This window comes from Pseudochaenichthys georgianus, chromosome 4 (genome assembly GCF_902827115.2).
Source record: "Pseudochaenichthys georgianus chromosome 4, fPseGeo1.2, whole genome shotgun sequence".
Lineage (NCBI taxonomy): Eukaryota > Metazoa > Chordata > Actinopteri > Perciformes > Channichthyidae > Pseudochaenichthys > Pseudochaenichthys georgianus.
In genome coordinates this window covers 15,914,381-15,932,950 of record NC_047506.1, presented here as the reverse complement: position 1 = coordinate 15,932,950, position 18,570 = coordinate 15,914,381, and the positions used below count along the sequence as shown (strand labels likewise).

At 40.2% G+C, this 18,570-nt stretch overlaps 1 protein-coding gene and 6 non-coding genes across 9 annotated transcripts; all 7 read left to right on the top strand.

Moving 5' to 3' along the window:
* The first annotated feature begins 4,709 nt into the window (after positions 1-4,709).
* ncl (nucleolin) lies at positions 4,710-14,169 on the top strand. Of its 3 annotated transcripts, none has more exons than XM_071202890.1 (16): positions 4,710-4,854; positions 5,702-5,797; positions 5,893-5,980; positions 6,484-6,606; positions 6,922-7,113; positions 7,333-7,470; positions 7,641-7,721; positions 7,899-8,022; positions 9,664-9,800; positions 10,083-10,209; positions 11,096-11,235; positions 11,657-11,792; positions 12,138-12,271; positions 12,481-12,607; positions 12,721-13,019; positions 13,448-14,169. In XM_071202890.1, the coding sequence occupies exons 1-16, from the start codon at positions 4,837-4,839 to the stop codon at positions 13,507-13,509; spliced, it is 2,022 nt and encodes a 673-aa protein (XP_071058991.1). In that variant the 5' UTR covers positions 4,710-4,836; the 3' UTR covers positions 13,510-14,169. The 3 variants fall into 3 exon arrangements, with proteins under 3 accessions (XP_071058991.1, XP_033936714.1, XP_033936713.1); XM_034080823.2 differs by having other exon boundaries at positions 7,638-7,721; positions 11,660-11,792; XM_034080822.2 differs by having other exon boundaries at positions 7,638-7,721.
* Positions 6,693-6,830, top strand: LOC117446050 (small nucleolar RNA SNORA57). The gene has a single exon (XR_004552082.1). It is a non-coding gene; the product is annotated as a small nucleolar RNA SNORA57 (small nucleolar RNA).
* Positions 9,842-9,979, top strand: LOC117446051 (small nucleolar RNA SNORA57). The gene has a single exon (XR_004552083.1). It is a non-coding gene; the product is annotated as a small nucleolar RNA SNORA57 (small nucleolar RNA).
* LOC117446048 (small nucleolar RNA SNORA57) lies at positions 10,701-10,838 on the top strand. Its single transcript, XR_004552080.1, has one exon. It is a non-coding gene; the product is annotated as a small nucleolar RNA SNORA57 (small nucleolar RNA).
* On the top strand, positions 11,307-11,444 carry LOC117446047 (small nucleolar RNA SNORA57). The gene has a single exon (XR_004552079.1). It is a non-coding gene; the product is annotated as a small nucleolar RNA SNORA57 (small nucleolar RNA).
* Positions 11,875-12,012, top strand: LOC117446046 (small nucleolar RNA SNORA75). Its single transcript, XR_004552078.1, has one exon. It is a non-coding gene; the product is annotated as a small nucleolar RNA SNORA75 (small nucleolar RNA).
* On the top strand, positions 13,088-13,225 carry LOC117446049 (small nucleolar RNA SNORA57). The gene has a single exon (XR_004552081.1). It is a non-coding gene; the product is annotated as a small nucleolar RNA SNORA57 (small nucleolar RNA).
* Positions 14,170-18,570: the final 4,401 nt, after the last annotated feature.

Here is an 18,570-nt window from a genome sequence, read left to right as displayed (position 1 = left end):
GAAGTCAAGTGCTCGGCGCAGTTGTCGGCAAAATGCCGCTCCTCTGTTTTAATTTAAACAGCTCCTTATATCCGTTAGCGCATCTAGCTAGCATCAGATAGTAACAACAACAATACACGTAAGGTCTCTCTCTCGCTCGCTCTTGCCACACTTACACACTTACACACACCCTCCCTGCCGGTGAGCGTGGAAGTGTGGTCTGCCACAAGTGGGCGGCAGGAGCGGGGCTGTCAGCATCAGCTTGTAACTGGTATTTTAAACTCGATGCGCTCTGAAACTACGGGGCGGCCGAGGAAAAAAAATACACATGCGTTAATCGCGTTAAAATAATTAGTGGCGTTAATTTTTGTTTGCGTTAACGCGTTATTAACGCGTTAAATTGACAGCCCTAATATTTTTTAAATATTCTTTTTAAATATATATTTGTTGGGGCCCCAATGGCATTGACCGGTTCACACAGTCTTCAAAGTAACCAAGCAACCTAAATTAATTTGTAATTTGTCTGTCCAATGACCTTGCTCCCTTTCATGTCATGGGATACCTTGCGTGACGAGCGAACAGTTTAATCAACCTGTACTCTACTGTAGCTAGCAGCAGCAGGAAAGTTCGGCAGCATAATAACAAATGTAATAGCTTGCATTTATAATGTACAGCAGTGTTGTAGTCAAGTCACCAATTCACGAGTCCAAGTCACTCTCGAGTCACCACTCTTCGAATCCGAGTCCGAGTCACCAAGGGAGAGTCGTAGTCGAGTCCAAGTCCGAGGCACCCAAGGAGTGTCCGAGTCGAGTCCGAGTCACCATTACCTGTGTTCGAGTCCGAGTCCAAGTCTGAGCAGGGCCGGCCCTGACCAATTTTCTGCCCTAGGCAAGATTTTAGCTGGCGCCCTCCCCCCCCAAAATACAGACACTCACTATGACGGTTGTGGCATGACCACCAAACAGAACGATATGGACACAAGATGTGTGCAAATGTATTTAGTATCCTATCCATTTGAACATGATTTAAGTGGTGGGTGGACCTAACCTCCTCTAGCGGGGTCCGGGGGCATGCTCCCCCGGGAAGATTATTTATTTTTTTATATTGAAGTTAAAAGCATCAATCTGGTGCACTTTGAGAGCAACATTAAGAGATCTATGGATACATCTTTCAACACCCATATAAAACAGAACTGTAAGCAGATTTTCTTTTTATTTATGGATATTTTACAAATCACTCCTCTTTTAAACTGTTTTCTTGTTTATTAATAACAACTTTGTTTACTGTCATATAGTATTTTATACTATAAGATCTATTCTCTTATTTTCTTTATAACTATAATGATCATATAAAGGTGTGCCTTTACCTCCCGAAAATCGGCACTCGAGTCCGACTCCAGTCCGAGTCCAGGACTCGAGTACTCCATCTCTGATGTACAGCAAACCAAAGCACAAGAGCAGCGCTCAAAAGAGAAAGGACAAGAGAAAACATGGAGATGTAACAGCTAAACTGACAGTTTTTTTTGTCATACATCGAGCGCTAACGTTAGCAATGTTGAAGTGCAGCGGCAGCCGGAGCCGGAGGCTAACAATAGCTCACCTGCCTCACCACCATCATTGCCATCTAGCTCCACAAGTGAAGCTCTATCCGTGGCCGTGGCTGTGCAACCTTCTTCTCCAGCCAGCCAGGAGGAGAGGCTGGATTTGGCTGTGCCCGGCGCTGGTCCAACAGTTCCCCAAAGGGCCCCAACCGATAGGGGACACTATGGCGCTATTGAGACCCCCGACTCCAAGATCAAAAGCTATATTATAGCAACCGGTCTATGTAGGCCTACCGGCCCATTCCCCAGAGACAAACATCAAGGAAACAGATTTAATCCTCTTCTTACTTCGCTGTGCCGTTGTCAGGCTGTGGTAGTCTGAGGCCAGGGCAGGCTGTTGTTGATAGCATATACATGTGGCGCTTCTGAGTGGTTGTGTATGTCCGTGCGTGTGTGAGCGCATCAGCGTGCGCTTATGTTTGGGGTGATGAGGGGGGGCCCAAAATAATATTTGCACCGGGGCCAATCACAACCTTGTATTTATCCTTTTAATCACACAGCGTTAAGAAAAAATTAAAATGTGCCTACATAACTGTCAGTTGCAGCCCTAGCATTATTATTGGTTTAACTAACAGTATATTTTTAAAACATTTTAAAAATGACCATCTTGAACAGCTACAACATTAAAATACTTCTAGGCAGATTGTGGAGGATAATGGGAGAATGAAGCCAACTTCACGTATGAAAGGTTACATGTGAATAGAGGGGCAGAAACACCCATCTGAATAATGGCCACTTCTTTCAAATTTACATTTCCATCTGATGCTTTTATCCGAGGCGACTCACAATAGGTAAATGAACAATGAACAGTGGTAGACAGTAGCTCATTTACTTAAGCACTGTACCTAAGTACAATCTTGAGGTACTTGAGACTAATCCTGCAACTTTATACTTCTGCTCCATAACAGTTTGAGAATGAAGAAACCATCACATGGAGGGGCAGAAACCGTCAGGCAAATTTACATTTCAATCTTGAACAATGAACAGCGGTAGACAGTACATTTACTTAAAGGTGGGGTAGGTACATTTGAGAAACCGGCCCCCCTTGACAGTGAAACGCCACGTATGAGGTTTAGATTATTTCCCTGTCTCAATCAAAATGGAACTGTATGAAATAAAACGGCACATTTGTCTTGTAGTAAATAAAAAGGGATCACTGTGAACGTGACGTATGATAGTACACGTTGAAGATCCAATGAATGGCGGGTCCGATTGATCTCAATCAGTAATGCATGACGCAGACCTAACGTTTCGTTGCTCTGATTGGCTGTAGGTCTATTCAAATTGCATTCGGAGGCATTTTGATCTGACCGCGGCCGCGCTGATATTATAACGCCAGAGAATTTCCACACCTTTAGTGTATAAAACTCCCCCACTACTTAGACTAATCTTTGCACCCCTCTTTAGCATAACCCCGAATGTTCTCAACCATATTGCATCAGTAACGTGCACTTGTTGTTACAGCAGGATCAGTTTATGTGTTGTGGACACGACCCGTATATTTTCGCAAGCCGTGTTCTCAACATTTAGCGTTTTGCTTGTTATTTCATTTACAATACGATATTACTTTATTTGCTTACTTTAACATCATTTTTCATGGTGGGGCTAAGGTGGGGCTAAGCCATTTCTTGGTATGGCTGTAGCCTACCCCAGCCATACCCTGGTGCCGCCACTGCTGCTCGTTGTGTGCATAGAGGTTCAAATCACTCACAATCACAGAAATACGTATAGTTGTGCGTTCATAGTTTTTGAAACACCCTGGTGGTCAAGAGGTCTGTGCATTGGTTCTTCATGCAGGTGCTCAAGGTTCAACACCCAGGGGTGGTGGGCACCTTTTGTCTTCGGCTATGCTGATGTTAACCACTGTTTTTAGTGATGCCCATGGTAATGACAATTAAAACCTTCACAGATCTGTAGAAAGCATCGACTGATTAAAAATGGGGATTTAATGCTTTGCTCAAAAGTTACATGCAAAAACCCTGTCACAACAGTGCTGCGGTCACTTCATACTTCAAGTGCTTTTGTGAGTATCTTAGATTACTAGTTTTATTACTGAAAATACTAATTCGTTGTAAGAGTAACTGGGCAGGTATATAATATTCATATTCATTGTTTAGAGTTATTCTGGGAACTCACAGAAAGATCCCACTGTTGAGATGTATGCCTATGTAACACCACACTTTGACCAACAGGGGTTCAGATGAAGCCTCATGAGATGAACCCTTTTGAGAACCAATTGGCTGGAAAGCTTCAAACCTTCATAAGGTTTCATCTCGCCATCACTTAGGGTTGTTAAAAAAGTGTTTAATGTGTTCAATTCCGTGACAAGTTGTGGAAACTTCATTGGCTGAACAAGAATCACTCAAAAGCTCCACAACTTCAACTAAATGAAGAGTACCACTTCAATATTTGACTGCCTTTCTGTGAAAGGCAGTCAAATATTGCACTCCTAATGTGCTATCTAGGTTGTTGTTTTTATCAATGACTTTTTTAAATCAATGAAAATAACATTCTGAATGAAGTGAAAGTTCTCATACTCCCAATTAAATTGAACTCACTTGAATAAAGCCTAGCATAGACTACTCCATACAAACATAACACATGTACAGTTCAGATTATGTAAATGTAGATTGTTGTTGTAAATAAGGTGGGGAAGACTAACTAAAATGGGTGGGCTAATTAATAAGATTAAATTAAGTTGCACTGCTCTTTGCAAATGGAAGCCAGTACTATGCATGGTAGGCCACACGTGGTAGTTCGTTGATGGCAACTGCCCCCCAGCCACGTGGTTAATGAAAACAGCTGCATGGAGCATAAAGGTACTCTGTAGCCTACTGACTGTAGCCAAATACTAAATGTAAGTGTGAATTTGAAAGTATCGACTATTTGTCTGCGGTTGAATTCAGCATGTCATTGCACTATCCTCTGAAACAAAAGCGTATCTAACATGGCATGGATTTAATGATGTTTACTTGCCGTGAACTTAAAAATCATTTCCTGTGTGGAGAAATACATGCAAATGTGTATGTAGGCGAGGCGCAAGCACGCTGCTCTTGTGATTGGTTGACAAGGCAATGTGGGCGGGTCGACGTGAACGCGCAGAACAAGAGAGCATCGAGCGCGGCTTCGAAGTCTCTGTCTTTCCTGCCCTATGTCCCATCGAGTAGGCTGAACCACCACGTGTGTCCGTTAAATATTTCGTTTCTTGTTTCCATACGTCCAGTTTCTTGTGTTTCACTGAAACACACAACATCACCATGGTGAAACTAGCAAAGGTAAGACCAACTTGATTGCATTTTCCTTTTAAGTGTTTGCGATTAAAATAAGCTTTGTTGTTAGGCATGAGGCCTTAATGGAGAAGTTGCTGCGTTTGTGTGAAAAACGGAATTAACTCAGTTTACAAATAAATGCGGGTATTTTGCTGTTTATTGGTTATCTTCAATAATTACGTACGTTTCATAACGTGTGTGTTTGGTGGAAATTCAAGTTGAAATTGAAAACCCACGTTATTAAAACGTTTGTTCCAAATCGGCCATGTTGGTACATTGCTGTTTTTCCTGGCCTGCTAATGGTTAGCGAAAAACTCAAGATGGCTTTCAAGCGCCTTCTCGATTTTAAAGCATGGGATTTATAGATGCATTTAATACAGATTAAACTAGACCACACACGATTGTCGACTTTTATCATAATTGAGATATTCAAACGATTTATTGGAATGACTTGAATGTACGTACTATGCTGAATGGCGGTACATGGTTGTTCGCGTAAGCGTGGTTGTTAACAGGCCACATGCAGAGCAGTACCTTATCAATTTGTAACGTTATGGTAAACCGATCGTTCTTGAACCGGTGTTAAATGTTCGATTTAGTATATTGCTCGTCTGCCTGCAAATCCCTCCTTTGCTCACCATGCGTTCTATGCATGTCGGCAAACTGCTACATTAGCCACCATGCTAACTACCCGACCTCCTGAGCTCCACGTGGGTTGTGCGCCTGCTCGGATTGACACGAGGTGAAAACCGAGGAACCAGATTACCGCCCATAGAGCCGGCTATTACTGAACACGATTCATGTTAATCTAAACCTGTGCCCTAAAATTTCCTATTTTCCATTTCTCTTGCAGGCAGCGACCAAGCAGGCAATTCAGAAGAAAAAAGCCCCCCCACCAAAGGAGGTAGAGGAGGAATCGAGTGAAGAGGAAAGCAGTGAGGAGGAAGAGGTACAGACTATTTAAGATTCTCTGTTCTTAAATTAAAATATTTGTTCTGGATTTTTAAAGGTATTAATGTTCTCTTTTTATTTATTTTGATTCAGGCTCCCAAAGTGGTGAAAAAAGCCACACCAGCAAAAGCAGTTAAGAATGGAGCTGCTGCTAAAAAAGCAGAAAGTGAGGAGGATTCAGGTAAGCAAATTCTTCAACAATCTCATCACACAGCTTTTTGGGGTATTTAATTCCTTATTGTAAGTCAATTGAATCCTTGCATTTATAAGATTATTACTCCCAGTCTATAGACGCCAACATAAAGTCCTGAAAATAAACTTTTTTGTTTGATTTATCATTTACTTTCCCTTGATTAGTCAAGCATGATGGAATCATAAGAGATATTTCTCTGTTATGTTAAAATTGTAATGCAAGTTAATTGATTAAAATTGTAATGCAAGTTAATTGATTATTCTAAAAGGTACAAAACTGTATGAAATAAATGTTCAGTTGTTAAAAGACTAATGTTACACGTGAATGGTTTTAAAGGAAATTGTAATATCTGCTACACCAAACATCTAGTCCCCCCTTTTTATATTTAAGCTGAGCAGACTAAGACCCCCACTCAAAATGAATACTAGGGATTGAAAGACTAGTCGGATAGCACATGCTGACGTTGTTGTGCTGTGTCCATTAACCTACAGAGGAGGAATCTGAAGAAGAGGCCCCACCACCCAAAAAGACTCCTGCAAAGGCCAAACCAGCACCCGCCAAGGCAGCACCTGTAAAGGCTGAGGAGTCGGATGAAGATGATGACGAGGACGATGGTATGCCATACATTACATTAGTTTTATTTGGTCTTTGTAAAACCAGTCTATTCACAAGCTACTTGTTTAAGAAGATTGCCATATACCCTCCATTTCTTGACACACATGTGGTTGTTCAGTACCACTGTGTGAAATGTTCGGAGGAAAACTAAAGGCAGTGCTATGTCTTCGGTACCGGTGTGTGTTATCGTCTGCCGGTTCTATCCTCAATCGCTGTCACATTTTGGCTTGTGGCTTTTATTGAATTCAATGCAACTGTCTGCACATTTGTTCATGTTTTTACCCATTTCTAAAATATACAATTCCAATATCTAGATGAGTCTGAGGAAGAGGCTCCACCCCCCAAGAAAGGAGCTAAACTTGCTGCCAAGCCCGCAGTAAAGGCTAAGCCTGCAAAGGAATCCTCTGAAGATGAAGAATCTGAAGAAGAAGCCCCACCCCCCAAGAAGGCTGCAGCTAAACCAGCTGCTAAAAAGGCTGCCAAAGAGGAGTCTGAGGATGAAGATGGTAAGATCAACCGGGATTACTTTTAAAGATGATGAATTTGAGTTACTCACCTGTGAGCTGCCATCATAGGATATTATATGATGACTAACAAGGGACTTAATACTGATTTTGTGTGATGTCACCTTTTTATCTATCTGATTTGGCTAAAGGCAACAGGTCAATCGTTTGAATTTGTTCACAATGGTTAAAAAAAAAAAAAACATTGATTGTGGTTTCCAGAATCTGAAGAAGAGATGGACACTGCTCCTGCTCCAGCAAAGGCAAAGAAAGCAGGGATGGTGAAAGCCAAGGAAGAGTCAGAGGAGGAGGAGGAGGATGATGAAGAGGAGGATGATGAAGAGGAGGATGATGAAGAGGGTGAGTTTTTATGATGGAAAATGTTAACACCTTTCAAATAAAAGTCAATCACGTGCTACCCTGTTAGTAGGTAATACAAAAAAGATAATTATCTCAAAACAATTAAAAGTTAACTGTAGCATGTATAATTGATGTCTGTCTGAACATTTTAACACTTGTCTCTACAGAAGCCCAAGTGACCCCTGCAAAGAGGAAGGCAGAGAGCAAGAAAGAGGCACCTGCTGCCAAGAAGGCAAAGGCCGATGGTGAAGGTAAGCAGAATGCACTGACCCATCAATCAAATGTCAACATTTTATTATGATGAACAACAAGGGACTTAATACTGATGTGTGATGTCACTTACTTATTATTCTGAATCAACTTGAAATTTAAAATGTTTTCACACAAATCAAACAAAAGTCATTGATTTTACATTCCCCGTTCCTCAGGTTTCTGTCTATTTGTTGGGAACTTGAACTCCGACAAGGACTTTGATGAAATTAAAGATGCCATGAGGAAATTCTTCACCAAGAACGACCTTGAAGTCACTGATGTCCGGTTAGGTGGATCCAAGTAAGCAACATTTGAAAACAAACAATATAAACCTATTTACAGGTAAAAGTAACTGTTATTGGAAGCCTTAATCGCCACCTTTCTTAATTTTAGGATGGCAGTGCCTAAAAAAACTATAGAATGTTAATCTGCAACATCATTAATGGTTCTATCACATCATGACTGGTGTCTAGTGGTACTGTTGTGATTTACGCCTTAGAATTTTTGCTATACAGGGATGCAAAGTTGTCACCTTTCCAAAATGGGCCGTGTGTGTGAGATTCATGTAGATCTGCAATAAAAATATTTTTTTGGGGTTCTGGGACCCGGAGTAATCGGGTGATGGTCTAGCTTCAGCCGCTACATTACCTACGGGTGCGGTCGTTAATATTAACTGTGTGGTCCGGAGTCACTGTGGCACAGACTGGACAGGTGTCCAGAGCAGAGCTCCCTGGCGGAGCGGCAGAGCTTGATGTGCACTGAAAAGAGTTTCTGTCGCAATATTATCGTTGAGCTAGCTAACTAGCATACATTGTCACTATCTGCTAACGTTAGCTTTAGCCTTCGTTTTCTAATAGTTTTTTTCATAAGCTATAAACAGAGTTGGTATAAGTATAGCTCTTGTACTTGAGTAAAAGTAGAAGCACTCAGACCTTGTGCTTGAGTAAGAGTAGAAGTACTCAGATCTTGTACTTTAGTAAAAGTATAAATACTCAAATCTTGTACAAGTACTCAGGTTTGAGTAGAAGTACCGGAGTGTAGGAACAGTCCTGCAATCAAAATGTTCCTCAAATAAAAGTACAAAAGTATTATCATCAAAATATAGTTAAAGTATAAGTACCAGAGTGTAGGAATACTCTGTTACAGTAAAAGTCCTGCAATCAAAATGTTCCTCAAATAAAAGTATTATCATCAACGTGTAGTGACAGTAAAAGTAGTCATTGTGCAGATTGGTCCATGTCAGAATAAAATATATGATATGTTTTATAATGATTGATCATTAAAGTGTTCTCAAAGCTGGTAAAGGTGCAGCTAGTTTGAATGACTTTGTATACTGCAGGGTAGCTTGTGGATTTACTCCAGGTGGAACGAAAGTCTGATTTAACACTTGATTATATTTCACATCATTAATCCACATCTGTAAAGTAACTAAAGGTATTAAATACATGTAGTGGTGTAAAGGTACACCATGTACCTCTGAACTGTAGAGGAGAAGAAGAACAAAGTAGCAAAACATTGAAATACTTAAATAAAGTACAAGTATCTCAAAATTGTACCCAAGTATAGTACTTTAGTTTATGAACTTAGTTACTTTACACCAGTGGCTATAAAGATAGAAAGACTAAGCCTTGCACAGAGGCATGAAAATACATTTTCAAAATGCTCAATAGTGCTGCCAAAACTGACTGCTACACAATTAAAATAAATGCTTTTATATATTTCGATTAGATGTGACTCTTTATCGTTTCTGTTATTAACTCTGCTGCTTTAGTTCTGACTGCTAAAATCCTCTGTTATTCCTAATGTTAACGCCGATATTCCGTGGGGTCGGGGGGCTCCTTGTCACCTTTTTCATACCTGATGAGTTTGCATCCCTGTTATAAATCTATATATCAGTCTTAAAAAAGTGTCTAATGGTCCTTTAATGTCTTGCCTCTGCAGAAAATTCGGTTATGTGGAGTTTTCCTCGGAGGAGGACATGCAGAAAGCTCTAGAGCTGAATGGCAAGAAGTTCATGGGTCAGGAGCTTAAGTTGGACAGAGCCAAAAGCAAGGAGACCTCACAGGATGGAAAGAAAGGTAAAAACACCAACATTTTAAAATGTCTGACATTGCTACACCCTCCATTTCTTGACACACATGTGGTTGTTCAGTACCACTGTGTGAAATGTTCGGAGGAAAACTAAAGGCAGTGCTATGTCTTCGGTACCGGTGTGTGTTATCGTCTGCCGGTTCTATCCTCAATCGCTGTCACATTCATGACTTTTTCCTATGCAGTTTATTTAAAAACGAATTGCTTGGGCTTTTCCTGAAATTAATGGATAAGTTATTCCAAAACTGACGATTCTTTTTATCCCACAGAGAGGGATTCAAAGACACTGTTTGTGAAGAACCTTCCCTTCTCCGCCACGATTGAAGACCTCAAGGAAGTCTTTGAGGCTGCCGTTGATGTCAGGTTACCGCCAGGCCAGAACGGTTCAAACAGGGGGTAAGGACAAGCGGACATTTTGAGTTTATTTCCTTTGTCTAGATGAGGTCACTTTGTAAAAACATAGGGAATACAAACTCTGAGATCATACAAGCTCGGTGAGAACTGTGTAGGAAACTAATGTAGTGTAAAGAAATTGTGCTTTTTTCAATCCACCATTTTGTACGATATAGTACTGAAAGTAAAACATGTGTGTATTTTATTAACTGTTTAATGTCAAAGGTGATGTTGTATAACGGATAATTAGGAAACCTCCTATTGTGAGAGGCTAAAAAATACATTACTGACATTTCATAAATCGTTTAAAAAAAAAATGCAGTTGAACTGATTAGTCAAACTAGTTGTTGCAGCTTTATAAGTGGTAGGTTTTTATTTCCTAGTACTCAAACCTGAGTTTCATTTGCATTTGACCAGTATTTTGGTTAGTAATGTATTAGGTTTTTGCCGTTTTAAAATGTCTGCCCTTCTACATTTTAAGAAAATTGTTACACCCTCCATTTCTTGGCACACATGTGGTTGTTCGGTACTCGTGTGTGAAATGTTCGGAGGAAAACTAAAGGCAGTGCTATGTCTTCGGTACCGGTGTGTGTTATCGTCTGCCGGTTCTATCCTCAATCGCTGTCACATTGATGCTTAAGTGGAATCTATAGAGAATGTACAAAGGATAATTTGGAAATCTCCTATTGTGAGGCTGAAAAATACATTACTGACATTTGATAAATTGCAGTTGAACTGATTAGTCAAACTAGTTGTTGCAGCTTTATAAGTGGTAGGTTTCTATTTCCTAGTACTCAAACATGCCTTTCATTTGCATTTGACCAGTATTTTGGTTAGTAATGTACTAAGTTTGTTTCTTGACAATTAATGTCTTCTCTCTTTTTGACAGCATTGCCTACATTGAGTTCAAATCTGAGGCTGAAGCTGAGAAGATGTTGGAGGAAGCTCAAGGTGCTGATGTCCAGGGGAGGTCCATCATGGTGGACTACGTTGGAGATAAGAGCCAGAAGGGAGCCTCCATGGCTGGAGGTAAACTCCTCAGATTTTTTTTTTGAAGTTTTAAAATGGCTGCCCTTTGACTTAAGGAAATAGCTACACACCCTCCATTTCTTGGCACACATTTGGTTGTTCAGTACTGATGTGTGAAATGTTCGGAGGAAAACTAAAGGCAGTGCTATGTCTTCGGTGCCGGTGTGTGTTATCGTCTGCCGGTTCTATCCTCAATCGCTGTCACATTCATGCCTTTAATGACTAAGTGACAATCAATCGTGTCCTCTGGCTATTGATTTGTCATTTAAAGTCTAATAAAGCTCTTAAGACATGTTAATGTATTTCAATTTAAAGGGCAGGTTGCATTTAACTGGACAGTTTTGATGCGCATAGTACTTCCAGTAGATCAACGAAAATTGTTCTCAATCTCACCTATTTTCTTTTTCTTCTGTCTCTGTAGCAGCAGCATCAGGAGCAGCCAGTAAAACACTGGTGGTGAATAATCTGTCCTTCAATGCCACAGAAGAGGCACTTCAAGCCACTTTTGATAAGGCTGTCTCCATTAGGATTCCACAGAGAGATGGCAGACCAAAAGGGTAAGAATCTGGAATGATTTTATGTTTTATGGATGACTTTCTATAGGTTAAAATGTATCTGGAAATAAATCTTTTACTGTTCACCTTCTCATGAGCTCCTCTGAATCTTACTCATGATTCTGAATGGATTCGCACGAGAAGCAGAGTCAATGCACAGTAAGAACACGCTCTGCAGGCCCTACTTGCATTAGGGAGATTGTCTGTCTGTTGTGCAACAGTTTATATTGAGCGACAACTGTTATGATTTTCATTTCTACTAGTCAACAATGGTAACATTTTGATATCAATTTGTGGCTTTTTCTGAATTTATCAGCTTATACTTTCCTAATGTTCTTTTTTCCTTAGTTTTGCTTTTGTAGAATTTGAGACCACAGAGGAGGCTAAGGATGCCCTGGAAAACCTCAACAACACAGATATTGATGGCCGTTCCATCCGCCTCGAGTACAGCCAGAACAGAGACGGAGGCAGAGGAAACGCTGGTAAGTCTACAGACTTGACCATTCAGAACTGATCTTTGCAGAAATAAAATGATTTGATAGCTTTGCCAGATGTGAAAACTTTTCCTTCTGAAACTTGGTAGTTTAAACTGGTCTTCCCATGAGGCTTTAGGTTGATAAATAATATCAGCCCCGAAGATAATTAAATCAAACCCCTTTTTTTTTTAATGACGACTTCTCTCTGCTACCAGGTCCAACTAAAACCCTGTTCGTCAAGGGTCTCTCTGAGGAGACCACAGATCAGACTCTCAGAGATGCGTTTGATGGGGCCGCAGCAGCCAGGATAGTCACAGACAGAGAAACTGGAGCATCAAAATGGTAAGTTGTCAAGTTTTAAAAATTCCTTGTGGCTTCTCAGTCCTTGTTAACACTACTCTGTCCAGCAGGGACTGTGTACAAATTTGCATGTTAAATTCTGCCTTTCCTTGCAGCTTTGGCTTTGTGGACTTTAACAATGAGGATGACTGCAAGGCAGCCAAGGAGGCCATGGATGATGGCGAGATCGATGGCACCAAGGTGAGCCTGGACTACGCCAGGCCCAAGGGTGAAGGCGGCTTCCGCGGTGGTCGAGGTGGAGGTGGATTTGGCGGTCGCGGCGGCAGAGGTGGATTTGGCGGCGGTCGCGGCGGCGGTGGTGGATTTGGCGGCGGCGGATTTGGCGGCCGTGGTCGTGGCGGCAGAGGTAGAGGAGACTCCCGTGGCGGTGGACGTGGGCGAGGAAGCTTCGGAGGTAAATAAAAGTACTATATTTGAAGTTTTAAAATGTCTGCCCTGGGACTTAAGAAAATTGCCAAACACCCTCCATTTCTTGGCACACATGTGGTTGTTCAGTACTCGTGTGTGAAATGTTCGGAGGAAAACTAAAGGCAGTGCTATGTCTTCGGTACCGGTGTGTGTTATCGTCTGCCGGTTCTATCCTCAATCGCTGTCACATTCATGCCTAAATGACTAAGTCCAATAGTGGACTCGGCAAAGCAGTCTTTGTTTTGTATTCATCTTGACATATGGCTAACTATATATGGTATTTTGTCAATTTCCTTTTTTTGCTTGACGAGTTCATACTTTTGCCATTCGGGGTAAAACACAGTATTCATGTTTTTTTTTTTTTTTGTAGCTAAATATGCTGGCTAGTAAAACACATTTTCTTCTTATTTCTAGGTGGAAGAGGTGGTGGTGGATTTGCCAAGCCCCAGGGGAAGAAAACTAAGTTTGATGACTAAATCCTGGTCATTTTTACTTTTGAATGGACTCTGGTTTCATCACTTTTCAGAGCTTTTGGACATTCCAGAAAGCGTCATTGATATATATTTAACTGTTGACGGGCATTTTAGCCCTTTATTTAGACCCCACAAACCTCCACCCTTGTGTGCCAGAATGGTACTTTTTGACCTTCTCAGCTCAAGTGCTTTGTGAGTACTGAATGTCCCAAGTGCAAACCTGCACCTCTAACCCTCTGATAACTTGCTTTTCTGAAGGAGTAAAATGGAACGGGTCTGGCAAACAAGTTTGCTGTGAAAAATATGCTTGTCTTTGTCAGATACATTGTGTAAATTTAAACAGTTTGTATGATTTTCATTTTACCTTTTTGTAAAAAAAAAAAAAAAATACACCTTATTTGCTTTTATTTTGTCATTTTTAGTTTGCTTTAGGTGCCAACTTTTACTGTTCTGTGTAAAGCATATTTTGATAGAAGATTTGAGTCAGTTGGGTGTTAAGGAAATGGCAAGATGTTCTGTCATGTTTGGTGGGGCCGGGTCAATGTCAGAGGAAGAACCTCTTCTATGTAACATAAAATATTTGTAGTGCATTGACTAATTTCTTTCCCCATCTGAAGATTTTCACATGATTTAAATAAAACCTTGTAGGTGGTGATTTTTAAATGTCTATCCTTTTTCAACCATGTCAATCTGAAACATTGAATGTGTCACAGGCTTGAAATGTTAGAATATAAAAGTTGATACATTTATACTGCTACCTACCAATGCAACACACCATCTCTGAAATATATTTTTACTTTGAAAAGCTTGAAACATTTCAAGTAATACTGTCACTTGCTGAGTAAACCCTAGGAGTCCTGGAGAAAAATGTTTGATTCTGTTAACCTGTATATTGTTGGAAGGTTGTTGTTGTGTCCCACATGGATGCCCTAAATGGGGACGGATGCTCGTCCTATTGTATTCCTGAATGGTTGTCTACAAACAACCATAATGTAACCTACGTCTTAAATGGCTAGATGATCACCCCTTATTATTCCACAAGGGGGCAGTATATATCAGGTATCGTTTTGTGTATTGACACCTGAGACAATAAAAATATCTCATAGGAAACTGCATACTGAGTACTTGTATGCAAGTGAGGATAATTTTGTAATTGACCTGTGACTGTTTACGTCCTACAGCTATCGGGGATACTGGTTAAAGGCAGTGTCCTCAGCCAATTAAATAGTTAATGTAGCCATTGCGGAGAATACTAAACTGCCACTTGAATGAGTTTCAAAACTACTTAAAATGTTAAAGATGTTTTCTCCAAACAACCTTCAGCTTGTCAAATCAGTAACCCCCTGTTCACATGGCATACATGAATTTCTCTCTTAAATTAGCTTACAATACTCGCACAGTTCCTATGATAAATGGAGATGAATATAGACAAACAGTGTTTCTCGAGAGGCAGTTATGAATCTGGGTATGTTGGTGGGTAAAAAGAAAAGGCCGTTCGAGTTGGTTCTGTAAAATCATACATTTCTTATTTCTCATGGGCCTTAGTGTGGTTAACAGTGACCCTCCGTCTGACACCAGCAGACGGGACGGCAGTGTGCTGTCATCCCTCAGCTGAACAGGGTCTTTGTTCCTGAAGGTGCCACTGAATACCGCCATGCAGATTAGCGCTCTCTGCCTTGAACAGTGACAAAGTCATGCTAGCTGAGGCGTTATGTCATCTCTACTACTCTGGTTTGCTTTACTTGTTACGGGATCACTTGAAGGTCTGTTTCTCAGCTTGGTTCCATTTCTATAAATTGTTCTCCCCTGCTTTCCTGAGGTGATTTTTTTCCTCCCTATTCCAGTCGACCTCACGAACAAGCAGTTTGAAATTACAATATACAGGGATGCAAACTTGTCACCTTTCGCCGTTTTGAATCCAAAATAGGTCATTCATGTAGATCTGCAATACAAATATTATTGGGGGGGTGGGGTCTGGGGACCCGGAGTAATCTGCGAGCTGTTATGTGCCATCATGACACGCATGTTCTTTTAAAAAAAATATATTATAGTGAAGCGCGAGCTGTGTGCTCGAGTCTTCCTGCCTGTCGGCTCTGCTCATGGATGTATAATAAGGCTCTGCTGCTCCGCGAAGATGGTCTAGCTTCAGCAGCTACATTACCTACGGTGCGTTCGTTAATATTAACTGTGTGTCCGGAGTCACTGTGGCACAGACTGGACCGATGGTGAACAGCTGTTAGAACGGGACGTTCCGGTGTTCAGAGCAGAGCTCCCTGACGGAGCGGCAGAGCGTGATGTGAACTGAATTTTTTTTCTGTCGCAATATTATTTAAGGAATCGTTGAGCTAGCTAACTAGCATACATTGTCACTATCTGCTAACGTTAGCTTTAGCCTTCGTTTTCTAATTTTTTTTCTTCATAGGCTATAAACGGAGATGGTATAAGTATAGATATTGTACTTAAGTAGAAGTACTCAGATCTTGTACTTGAGTAAAAGTAGAAGTACCAGAGTGTAGGAATACTATGTTACAGTAAAAGTACTGCATTCAAAATGTTACTCAAGTAAAAGTACAAAAGTATTATCATCAAAATATAGTTAAAGTAGCGACAGTAAAAGTAGTCATTGTGCAGATTGGTCCATGTCAGAATAAAATATATGATATGTTTTATAATGATTGATCATTAAAGTGTTCTCAAAGCTGGTAAAGGTGCAGCTAGTTTGAATGACTTTGTATACTGCAGGGTAGCTTGTGGATTTACTCCAGGTGGAACTAAAGTCTGATTTAACACTTGATTATATTTCACATCATTCATCCAGATCTGTAAAGTAACTAAAGGTATTAAATACATGTAGTGGAGTATAAGTACACCATGTACCTCTGAACTGTAGTGGAGTAGAAGAACAAAGTAGCAAAACATTTAAATACTTAAATAAAGTACAAGTATCTCAAAATTGTACCCAAGTATAGTACTTGTTGAGTTTATGAACTTTAGTTAGTTAGAGTTTAGTTACTTTACACCAGTGGCTATAAAGATAGAAAGACAGTGCTGCCAAAATTATAAACTGACTGCTACACAATTAAAATAAATGCTTTTATATATTTATATTAGATGTGACTCTTTGGTGTTTCTGTTATTATTACCACTGCTGCTTTAGTTGTGCTGACTGCTAAAATCATCTGTTATTCCTCATTTTAAAGCCGATATTGCGTGGGGTCGGGGGGCTCGGATCCTTGTCACCTTTTTCATACCTGATGAGTTTGCATCCCTGATATAGTTAGCTTTTATATGTTAATATTAAATCTATTCCCCTAAACTCTGCTTATGCTTCAGCATATTATAGGAAGTAATGGGAGAGAATATGATTGAGGGTGCTGCTGTTTCACTCATTGACAAACCATAAGCATCTTCATGAGTGGACACTGAGTCAATAGGACATTGTGAAGAGGAGAGAGGACAGAGACTCATACTTTCTCATTTGTATAGTGGCTGATCTAAATAGGACCCTCTTTAAAGGGGAGCATACAGCTCTGAGTCTTCTTCACAATGGAGCTTTGTCAAGTACATGGTGTCCTATGGCACAGATGAAGTTGCATTGCCTTGGCCTCTCTTCCAGTGTGATGTGTGGAGTCAAGGACTACAGTGTACTGATCTGCTGAGTGGGCACACAATGCTCATTATTATTTTTTTACCGACATTTCCCAAATGTATGTTACCAAGAAGAACAAACTGTTTGTTTCCTCCCTGCCAGAGAACAATGCATGTGAAATCTTTATTGATGCTGTTGCTCTCTTACTCAAACAATTTGATTATTCCCGCATCATAAAGCAGAGGGGGACCAATGTTTGAACTGAAATCAAAGAGAGCTTTGTTCTTTTGTTTCTAACAAACATTACAAGTCTGGAGTTGATCGGAAAACACATAGGTAAATAACATGGAGTCCTTCTTTGGTAACAATGGCTACTGAAATGTATTTGTGTGTTTCTCTGCTGATTTAATAGTTTAAGTGCTATATTAAGATGCTGACTTTGAACCACTGTTATTCAGTCATCATTTTGATTGAATACTGTGACAATGCTTTGCTGTAGTTTTATAATTAGCGTTATACAGTGTTTCCGATCTTCTCATCCAAATCTGGCAAGAAAGTAAATAACTTTGCATAAACCTTTACCAACAAATGTTTACGTGATTATTTAGTTCAATCCAGGTTTTTCCAAAGTAAGGGACAATATAAGAGCATTTGTTTTTTTCATAAAAAGTGCAAAAGTTAATTTAAGTATCATGTGTAATCCATCCACCAAACTACATAATATTAAGTAACGTTCGGCAATGTGGAACACCATGTTATGTCCAATTATTATCTTTACTGTTATCTACACTGGGCTAAACATGATTTGTAACTTACGCAGCTGCTAGATGAGGTTGTCTGAGCTGATAGAGATGCCATAGTCAGCAGCATGTACAGTGTGGAATGTTCGTTTTTAATTTAAACCCCTGCAACAACTTTCTCATCTTCAGCCATGATGGTGCTCCAGAGGCCTTTGAAGAAAATAGAGGGCTTGTGTGAAACCCTGCAGCCTCTGTCAGACAACCCCATTGACCACACTCGCATCAAAAGCTTCCTCCAATTACTTTCGACAAATGTGCAGCTCTTGGTCTGCAGGCTTGCATACATTCAAATATCATCACTTGAGTGGGACATTTACACTAGATGATAGCTTTTCAGCAAGGGAAAAATCACTTGTTTGTTTACAGCCTAGCAACAATAGTGTGTCTTTTATTGTTCCTATGTTAACTGCACATCTTTTAGCTGTGGGTTTGTGTTCCTCTCTCCTTGCAGGTTTAGCAGACACAGAAGGCAGTGAGATATGAATCATTGTTTGTTCTGTTGCTCTCAGGTACAAATGTATTTGTTTCACACACATACAGACACATTTACAATTAACACTCAGTACATCCTAATGTAAAAACTTAAGTACACAAAGTAAAGCAACATAATAGATTTTGGGTACGGAATGTTTTCACTACTCTCAATGTTAACTGACTAATTGTTTTATACAATAT